Here is an 11,080-nt window from a genome sequence, read left to right as displayed (position 1 = left end):
CAAATACAATGATATTTTTTTTTATAATAATTTTATTACAATATTTTTTTTTTTCATAAAACATGAAGACAGTATACTGGTTTTTAAAAAATAATTAAGTTTTCTTTTTTTGAATTTTTTTTTGTATGATTTTAAAATTTTATATGAAATCATTTTACTGTATAGAAGAATAATTATTATTTGTTGTTATATTATAATATAATTCTTAGACTAAAAACTATATTATAAAGATTTTTTTATTTGATTTTTTTTTTGTTATGAGAATTTTTCATGATTGATTCTCAGGATCTAGATAAATTTAAGCAGCTGCTGCCTTACGGGAACCTGAAAGAGATTAACAAAATAAAAATGTTATTTTGTTTTAAATTAAAAAAATATACACAAAAATATAAACAATATGTAAATGTAATACCCATTTTATAATTAGAAGGGTCTTATAGAAAGAATGAGAATTTTAACTATATTTTGTAAGTTTGAAAATATGGGTCACCATGGTGTATGAGTAACATTTTTTTCTAATGAAAATCCCAAGGAATTAAAAAAGTCAAAAAATTAACAAAATAAAAGCTCGTGAAGAATGATAAATTGTTTTGGTATATTTTGCAAAGAAGAAGATATTTCGCACTAAATTCTCCTTTTGCTCATTTTTTTTTTTTAAGAAAGAAGAAAAACAAACTTTCAAATAGTTTCCACCATGAACATATTTGCAACTAGATTCACGAAAAAGGTTAGCAGGTTAGTTTATCAATTTATTATCCTCGTTGAAAGTTATATTTTCTTTTTAAAATACTCGACCTATAGGGGGAAGTGGTCACCCTTCGTACAGTTTTTACTTATTTATTTTTAGTTATTTATTTACTCACTCCAGCTTCGGGAAAATGGACTTTATTTGTAATATGTATATTATTACACTTTACAAAAAAATTTGACACTTCCAAGTCAAAGGCTTAAATAGTTATAGCCATTTTACTGGGACTAGATTTTTGTACGAATCCTCCCCACCCGTGGGGTACCTTCGTACAGCACATGGGGTACATTCGTACAGGATATTTAAAACGTTAATTTGACTAACTTTTGATTTGTCAAATGCCAAATATGAGTTTTAAAACATTTAATTACTTATTAATTTATTAATTAATTGAACTTGAATCAGAAAAAAACAAAAACAAATAAAAAACTTAATTTTTCGCGATTCGATGATTCTGAAACAAATTATTATTTACATATATAAAAATACCAACCTTAATTTACTATAGAATGCGAAAAACTTATTATAGAGGTTTAAATTTCATTTCAATAAAACTGTAACTCCGTGTTTTGATTGTTATCTGCTCAAGAAAATTTACTGGCGGGCATACGTATGCATACGAATGTGCCCCATGTTTGACTGTACGAATGCTCCCCAAGCTGTACATAATGCAGAAAAATCGATTTTTGAAAAAATGTACTGAGATTTTGCAATATTTATAATTAAAACACAAATTTAACACTTTAAACAACAATTCTTCATTACTGTTTAGCCAAAAACATACTTAACTTAAACACAACATGACATCAAATGTACATAAAAAAATTACTCAGAGCACTAAAAAACACTAAAAGTCTTGTGGCGACCGAATCCGTTGCACTTAGGATTCAAAATTTATCTAGCAGCTCGGCGCCTACTATGTCTATGCACACTAGTAAGCACGTGTTTGAATACCGTTTAGTTTTTGTTTTAAGCTCACTGTACGAAGGGTGACCGTGTACGAAGGGTGACCACTTCCCCCTACTCCGGATTCTATTTTTGACATTTAAGTTCCCATGGTTCATTTTTGAAATCATGTCGTTTTTTAAATAAGAAAAACTTCAGGAAATTCCATGAAAATAAATTTTTTATTTATTTTTTTTTTTTTCAAAAAAACAACACTCCTACTTGGCTTTTTTCCAGAAAGTCTTATAAAATTTAGACATTTCGTATTGAAATTCGTAGGATAGAAGAAAGTTCAACAGTTCCGTAAAATTCTGTCGATACAAAAAAAAAAAAGAAGACAATAAACAAAAACAATTTTTTTGAACTTTTAACTTTTTTTTCTTTCATTATGGATGTTTCTATACCCGCTATAGAAGACCTCTTGAAAAACTTTTTTAAAGTAGTTACGTACCATCGTAACATAAGTAGGTACCACAATTTTAAACCCTTGACAGGCAAAAAAAAAAAAAAAGAATAAGGGAAGGATTGTCGTGGCCAATATTATACATACGTTTGCATTTCTTGAGGTTAAAAATTGAATGGATTTTGGCAGACTGTCGGGACTTTGCAACTACTTTTTGAAAAGAAATTCCGAAAAATTGCTACTTCGTTTTCATGTACATATGTAAGTATGATCCTCTTCATCCTGCAAATAAAGTGCAGGATTACATTTTTTGACAGTTCCTATAATAGTACCTAGAGCCACTCACTCTTCAGATACAAAACAACGCAGAGTGGAGTTAACATCACAGCATGGGACTAATGGTGGACAGAGGACTTGTGTGTGGTACTTTGGATTATATGGCAAATGAGGATGCATGGTTGTAGCATGTTATGATTCGCTTTTTGTGTCTTGGCACTAGACCAAAACGAAAACCTCTTCCTTGCTATAATACAAGGTTTGTGCTTTGTAGTATATGTACGTGTGTGGCTCCACGCATTTCCCGCATTTTACTTACACCTGGGAAGTTGTGTCGAGGTGACTGCTGCACCAGTGAACTGGTGTTGTGGTTGGCTCTGGTGTGGAGTGTGGTATTGGGATCTGTGCCAACGAATCCTAAAACAGTGTGTGAATTCAATTTAATTATTAGAGAGAAATTTTTTCGGTGGGCGAAAATTCACTCTTAAACCGTATTCAAGACTACCACATAACTGCTGCGCATTGGGTTCCATATAATGTTCTGAAAGCTGGGTCGCACAAGGCGGCATAACGAGCATTCCTACCTAATGTTTAGCTGAGCTATACGCCATTTGTTGCAAAGTGCATTTACATTTTACTTTGCTAAAAAGGCAAGATTCTCTCTAGAATTTACGTACGTACCTACACAAGACTCTGAACTTAATGAGGTCGAACTTTATGCGTTGTAAAGTACAGTTATTTAATGAAATTTCCTATAGAGAATAGAAAGAGAGATAGAGAGAAAGCTAAACTGTGATACACAGCTTCAGGAGATAATTTTTGTAATTTTGTAAAGAAACTTTATAGCACATTTATAGAGGAGAGGTAGTTAGTTAGTTACGTACTTTTGTCCTTGTTTTTACGTTCTTTGTTGCCTTTATCCTTGGGCTTACCACCACTGGGATTGCATTTCTTGTTGATTGCACGAACTGGCTCACAGGTTGCATCGCTGGTAGTTTTAAGTTTGTCTTGTCGTGTCATTTGGCCGGATGTGCATTCAGTCCAGGCACCTTTTTCATAACGGCAAGCTGCAATTAGAAGATAAATAAGGAAAAAGTTAATTAGATTACAATTTAGATAAATAAAGTTTTTTGTTAATGGCGTTTATTGTTCATTTATTATTGTTTATTTTGTTTTTCTTGACAAAATGGAAATTAGTCGGCGAGAGAAAAAAAATTTCATTTAAAAAACTCAAAATATAAGGCTATTTATTGAGATCCAAAACAAAACTTGACCACCTTGGTGAAATAATAAAAATAAATAAATAAAGTTAAAATTTGTATTATTATTAAGGGGTTATATCTAGTTGTAAGTGCGAAAAAACGTTCTTTTTTGCGGATTTTTTGTGAAGAGGCATTTTATTATACAAACATAAAGAATACATGTACATATAGCAAATTTAATGTATAAAAATAATTCGCTGTGTATTTAGAAAAATATTGGGTTCCATTATTTTTGTAGTAGATCTCCTAGACGACCTCCAAAAAAAGCTGTCTGGCGGTGAACAAGATATCTCTAATACAAATCACCCAAAATTGAAAAATCCAAAAAATTTATTTCCAGGATAGACAAATGCAGGTAATGAACGAAGGAATAGTCAAAATTTTGATTTTTGACAAAATGGCGGCTTCTCAAAGACAAAAATCGTTTTTTTTCACGAAAATTTACACTTTAAAATTGCATAAAAATCCAATTATTGTCAAAAAGCCGTTCCGGAGTAATCGTGCTTACCGCCAGACACATTTTTTTTTGGAGGTCGTCTAGGAGATCTACTACAAAAATAACGGAACCCAATATTTTTTTAAATACACAGCGAATTCTTTTTATACATTAAATTTGCTATAGGGAAATGTATTCTTTAGGTTTATATAATTAAATGCCTCTTTACAAAAAATCCACAAAAAAGAAGGTTTTTTTTGCACTTACAACTAGATATAACCCCTTAAAGCCGTTGTTAGGAAATATAGGTACTTTAAAAATAAGCACAAAAACATTACATCTTTAGCTTTTCAAAAATATTTGAAGGGCTAAAAAATTTCTTAGAAATTCATTGAGTTACAAGAAACTCAGAAATTCAAAGAGGATGACCGTGTATTGCTATCGCAAAATATAAGAAAATAAATCAAATGTTTCAGCTAAAAATAATAAATTTTCTTCTTCAATCCAGCAAAACTATTTGAAATTCTTTACCATAGCAGTGACATGTTTAATTTTAATCTCAAAATAACTCTCCAAACGGGAAATAGATGAAATTCGAACCTGTATATCAAAAATTACTTGCATACATTCGGAAAAAATTTGGATAATATTTGCCACAAATATATAGGAATTATTACAAATAGAACAGATTACTTTTTGTTGAAACGGTAAGTGACCCAATCCAAATAAGAATGATAGAGAATATGATTAGGTATGGACATGTGACATGAAAATAAATATTTTTTTAAGAATAATTTTCAATAATAAACCATTATTGGTTAAATTATATACCACACATGCTATTCCTTGCTAAAACAACTTAAGCCCAAAACACTTTTTCGTTTTTTTTTTCGTTATTATTTCTAATAAAACATGACGGTTATTTTACACAACTCAAATACTATTTTAAGCTCAAAAAAGTCCTTCGAGATTCGTTTGCTTGAGCATGAAACAATTTTTATTGGTTCCTGAAAAATTCAAATTGTTGGATTTTAGTTGTTTTTAAATTCAATTCTATTCTAAGTCGAAAAACTTAAAGTATAATTTTCTCGTTTTCGCTTTGTTCCTTTTTTAAACAATTTTAAAATGTTTGAACTTTAAAAAAAAAATAAAGACAGCTCAGTATTTTTATTTAAAAAATTACAATATTCCTTATTTTGTACAAAAAATTTAAGAAGTTTTAAAAGAATAAATTTGTGTTTCATAAAATCAGTAGAAGAAAAACTAAAATTTTTGCAATCAGTTATAGATTTGCGAAGATATTAAACAAAATGAGAAAATATTATCTACCGCTATAACTGGAGAACGCAGTGACACTAAAAAAAAATTAACACTTAAATTTTTCGATAAAAAGATTCTTCAGCCAACTTACAACACAACACTGCTCTCATTGTTGTTGCGTTTACATGCCAAAAATCAATATTTATGCTAGTAAATTATTCAAAAGTAGTCAACGAATAAATTAATCAATCAATTAAAAAGTTTAAATGTGGTTGAGGTCATTTGAATTGTTTAATTGAATTATATTCAATTAATCTGCCTAAAAATAAAAATAATTTTCATTATTTTTGTCCTTTGGTAAATTAATCAATCGTTCACTGAGAATTCGAGTTACCGGAGTCTACCCTAGAAAGCTCATTTCTGGGCCGTTTTGAACTGACCATACTTGTTTAGCAGTAAAGGAGACATAAATGTTAAATAATACGATAAAAGTAATTTTGAGAATATTAAAACGTAATCAAGTTTTAACGTCAGCTCTTTTGTTTAAAAACTTCACTTTAATAAACGCCTGTTTATCTAAAAAAATTATACTTCAAGTAATAAAATGTCAAATTATATTACCGAAAACGTGCCTTATCTTAGCTGAAGTCTAACAAAATTTATCAGTCCGTTTGAACAACATAAAAAACCAAAAGTCCTAAAAAAATTACCACAAATCAATCTCTCCTAGATTTTCACCTACTTACTCAACTCAACACAACCACAAAACCATAGTGCAGTCATAAATATTTAGCCAACCGCTATGTTGAGGCCAAAGTATTTACACCTGAAGGACTTCATACACAAAATAATTACCACAAGAATCCTTTTTTGCATATAGAACCGACAAAGTTACTCCTCAAAATTTCTAGCCTCCTCAAAAACTTTTCTCATAATATTATCCGTCAAGTCAAAGTTTACCTAAAACTTCCGGGTTGTGAATTGTTTGTACCTCTATAAACACACACTTTCGTGTCTCTACACGTGGTAGAAAGACTACCTCTTCACTAGGTACATAAACGAAAACTCACATTTTTCGTATGTGCAACATACTTCTAGTACTAAAAGTAATGCATGCAAGGGAATTCTTGCGAAAAAAAATTGACCTTCCAAAATATACAAAAAAAAAAAAAAAACCCAACGGAAACAACTCTGAGCAATTGCACGCTTAGAACCAAGGACTTTATGTCATTGGGGAGTAACGACGACGACGAAGACGATGAAAACAACGAGGGCAACGACAATGACGCCTTGAAGCTAGAGAGCATTCTAAAATGGCGCCCAAAAAAAACTCATATGTTCTTGGAGGTTTCACTTTTAATCCTAGCATAGGTAGAGAGTTACTATACTACCTTTTGCAAATTTAAGCCTCTAGAATCCTATTTACGTAACGCGTTCATCCGCATGAAAGAACTGCAAAAGTAAGACTTTTTTTATTTTTCACAACAAAAACTTCAGAAAAAAAACCTGCAGGAAAAAAAAGAAGCTTAAAACAAAATAAATATGTGACAGGAAGTGTGCTATTTTTGTAGGAAATAACCACACGTAAGCACCCGTCAGGCCAACCCAACCAGCCAGTCAGTTCAGCCAACAACAAACGCCAGCAGAGCCTCATGCAGAAGCATCAGATCTCTGCATCAAGCTAAAATATACAAAAAAGAAAAGGAAAACGAAATTGAACCAAATGCGCTCAGCAGGATGTGAAAATGAAAACGTTAAAAGTGAAAGAGAAAAAACTGCACACAAAAATAAAAATGCATTTCCAGAGGATTTTCTCTACTCTACTGATGCTGCTTCAGTAAGTCAGGAGCCAACAGAAATTACCCCAGAGGATATGCGGCCACGTATATAGGACCAAAGCACCATAGTTTCACTTCCTGCAGCATGATGATGGCAAAATAAAAAAGCTAAAAACTAAAAAAAAAAAAAACGAGAAAACCTGAAAGTTCCTTATGAAACTCTCGCTAAGGCTCTTTTGCACATTTCTAGGTAACTAATGGTAACATGTGGATCTAGAGCTGTTGCCTCCTCCATCCATATGGCATCGCACCATCATCATAAGCGAAGCGAAGTGAAAACGATGCCAAGAGATGTCGGAACAATAGCTAGTGCATGTTTGGGCTTCTTGCTTAACGCCATCCAATGCAAATGTTGGCAACGTGTTTATATGTGTGTGTGTTCACTTATGATGATTCTCTTTGCACTGATAATGAGGACATTTTGTGCCAAAACCAGGAGTTATAAGAATGAAGATTGTTCTCTCTCTCTCAATTTCTCATTTGGTGTACACTAAACGAACGAACCCGCATTTGCACGTCTCCACGTCCACAATTCCACACTCTATATAGTCTAAAACTCTACTATATGTGCGTTCTTTTGTTCGTAACAAACTATAGCAAAGGGGATCTACTTTGACTCAGGCTTAATTAGAAACGATTTGCACATGAAATTTAATTGCACTCTATACTTTTTGGTATCGCATTTTGCTTAAGATACCTGTATACTTGTAGATATGTGTACTACAAATTTTGTACCACAAATATGGTGGAAGCCAAAGTAGTATTTGGAAAATTCCAAGAGAAAACTGATGATGGCACTGGGAATCTTTGCATCTTAAGCAAATGCATGCATATACTCGTACAACGTACATATAGCTTTTGTTTCTTTAATTGGGCGTTGATTATCTTGAGTGCACAAATTGGAAGGCAGACTTTGGTTAAATGTTTTGTTCATTAGGTATTAAGAAAAAAGATAGGTAGAATAAGTTGAAATGAGTTTAAAGTTTAATTTCAAATAATTTTGTTTTTGAAAATGTGTGGAAACCGTCTTTTCGAAGTTATTGCTTTTAAAATTTTAGATCTTTAGCTTGGAGCGTTTAAGTTAATGAGAAAGCTTGCATAATGCTCTTTCACTTAAAGCCTTGGCGTGGTGATAACTTAAAACTACAAAATATGAAATAGAGTGGGTGGGTAGTTCCTATTCAACTAAATGTTTCACACAGTTTTTATTAGCAGTGTTGCTGCAACAAATTATAATAATCAATTTTGATGTTTTTTTTTTTTAAATAAACACTTCTCAGCCGAATCTTTTCATTTATTTTTGTTCAAGAACATAGATTTTTTTAGTTTTATTTTATTTGATGCTTTTTTGTTAATAATTGAAATACTCCTTATTTAATAAAAAGAATTTAAGCAGTTTTAAAAAGATCAACTACTAAGTTTCACGTACTTGTTCTAATAGTAAAAGTTGATCAACTACTAAGTTTCACGTACTTGTTCTAATAGTAAAAGTTGCTTAGAATCCTAAAACTTTGTAGTAAAGTAATTTTAATTTACGTACTTGCTCTTTTAAAACTTTTTATAGCGTTCTTAAAGGAATGATTTTATTTATATCTTATCATTTAAAAATTAGTAATAAAATGTGATTTTTTTTATATTTATAAAAACACCTTTTTAACCAACTTGTATTGCAAAGAATGTTTGGAACTTTATTTTGAAAATTGCTAGAGCCATTCAAAAAAGAATAATTTTTTGTACATAATGTTTATTTTGATTTCAAACATTTTTCAAAAAAAAATTGGTAGCTGTTCTAAAAAATTTAATTTTTAAAAATATTTCGCTGAAAATTTTAATATTAAAGCTACCTATTCAAAATTTAAAAAGTAGGATCTTATTTGCAAAAGTCCACAGATTAAAAAAAAAAATTAATTTGTTAATATACGAACATCAGCTACACGGTTAAAAATAATGGAGTATTTTTTAATACAGCTCTTGTATTAAAGCAATTTTCAATACAAAAAATATTACATTTGAATATTTCCAAAATATCAAAATTATTTTTAATCTTTTCGTATTAAATTTTAATAATTAAGTATTAAGTTTACTAGGTACTTGTAATACAAAAAATTTTAGCAAATAATAGCCTTTATTAAATTCTAATCTTGTATTGAATTTTAACACAGCTGTATTAGATTTTAATATTTTTGTATTACATTTCAATATATTGTGTTACATTTTAATATAATTGTATTACATTTTAATATAATTGTATTAAAATATAATACAAATTTATTAAAAACTAGTATAAAAAGTATTAAATTGTAATATAAGAATATTAAATTTTAATCAAACGACAGCAGCAGCCATTAAAAAAAAGAAAAAAATTGATTGTTTGAGGTACCTTTAAAAAAAAAAAATAAATCAAGAATTGTAAATTTGTACTAATTTGAAGGTGTTTTTGTTTTTTTCGAAGCAAAATGCATACATTGCAAATGAATGATTTTAAACTGTGTACTAAAAATTAAATTTCAATTTTGCCTTTAGGAAATCACCCTAACTACCAAGTCACATTAAACTTTAGATAGTTTGAATATTTCAAGACGGAGGTAAGGTAAGTCAATAATAAACTAAATAAAAAAGTAAAGGGCCTAAATGGCTGCCTTATGGTACACCGAGTGGGATCTATTAAATAGATAAACACAATGTTCTGACTGATAAATATTCTTTTGAAATTCTTGGCCGAAATATTCTACAAGTCATCACATTTTTGAATGTTGTTGGAAGAAGAAGCTTTACTTTTCTGATTCTGATACAAAGCACTGATAATGTTATACACTTAACGAATGAACAAAAAGTAAGGTTTTACAAATCTCCATTCAAAGTTAGAGCGAATATGTATGTTTTTAACTTAATACATAAATCAGTTCCTAATAAACTTGATTATTCCTGAAAATAAGTTGTTTTTAATTTTGTTTTATTTTTAACACTTAAAAAATTAATTTAATAAAACAATTTTCATAAAATAAAATGGACTTATTTTCTTAGTTTAGTTTTTATTTTTTATAATATTTTTACTAATGACAGTAGTATAAGTCCATTATGGGGTAAAAAACCGTAATAAATTTAATTGCATTTTAAAATTTAACATGTTAATAATCTAAAATGCATCATCTGAATTCCTTAACATTTGGCTATATTTTTTAAACCCTAAACGCAAACCCTTAAACATTTAAAAACATGAACCTAAAATGTTCCAAGTATCAAAACATTATACATCTTGGCTGAAGTGTTTTAAGTTCTATGGATTTTTTTTTTAGGAATCAGCCAGCATATACTTTTATTTTGGTATTATTTTGTATAAATTTTAGTTCTAAAAGTAAGAGATTGTGATTTATTTTGCAGTATTTATTTTTTTTTTTCATTCTAGAAAAAATGTAAATCCAATTAGGCTTAAGTTAAATAAATAAGTTAAAATTAAATTAATTTTTAAAATTAACACACCTTTTTTGCATTTCTTCTGAATAGTCCTTGTCTGTTGACAGCTAGATTCACCTTTCTTCAAAGTCAATGTTCTTGATCGTGAATTGGTTTTAGTATCACATTCAGTCCAAGCACTTTTTGAATAACGGCATGAAGTTTCTATTAAAAAAAAACAAATACAAAAAAACAAAAAACAATTAAATTAAATATTTATTTTTATTGCAAATTAAAGAAACAAAATATGAAAATAAAACTTGCCTATTATTTTTTTTTTTTTTGTTACAAAAATATAGATAGGTTTATATTACATTTAAGATATGTACTGTAATATAGAAACATGCTTCTGGCTATTATACATTTTTATCCATGACTAAACCAAAATGTCTATTACGCAATATTCTAACAATTCAGAGGGTCAAAAGATCCTTAGTTCACGAAAAACAATATTAAAAA

General features: G+C 29.4%; 1 protein-coding gene across 4 annotated transcripts in view; it reads right to left on the bottom strand.

The window, feature by feature from the left end:
- The window catches only part of LOC129910239 (uncharacterized protein DDB_G0271670-like), a 227,236-nt gene continuing 216,156 nt past the window's right edge, over nt 1-11,080 (bottom strand). For 2 of the 4 annotated variants that reach the window (XM_055987535.1, XM_055987536.1), the window contains exons 7-9: nt 10,649-10,786; nt 3,257-3,439; nt 35-324 (exon numbers count right to left, since the gene is read on the bottom strand). In XM_055987535.1, the coding sequence (XP_055843510.1) occupies nt 299-324; nt 3,257-3,439; nt 10,649-10,786 (347 nt within the window). In that variant the 3' untranslated portion in view covers nt 35-298. Of the gene's footprint in view, nt 325-3,256; nt 3,440-10,648; nt 10,787-11,080 lie in introns of all 4 variants that reach the window. The other 2 variants (XM_055987538.1, XM_055987537.1) reach the window with 2 other exon arrangements.

Source organism: Episyrphus balteatus, chromosome 2 (assembly GCF_945859705.1).
Source record: "Episyrphus balteatus chromosome 2, idEpiBalt1.1, whole genome shotgun sequence".
Lineage (NCBI taxonomy): Eukaryota > Metazoa > Arthropoda > Insecta > Diptera > Syrphidae > Episyrphus > Episyrphus balteatus.
The sequence above is the reverse complement of the archived record's forward strand: the minus strand, read 5'-3'. Positions and strand labels throughout refer to the sequence as shown.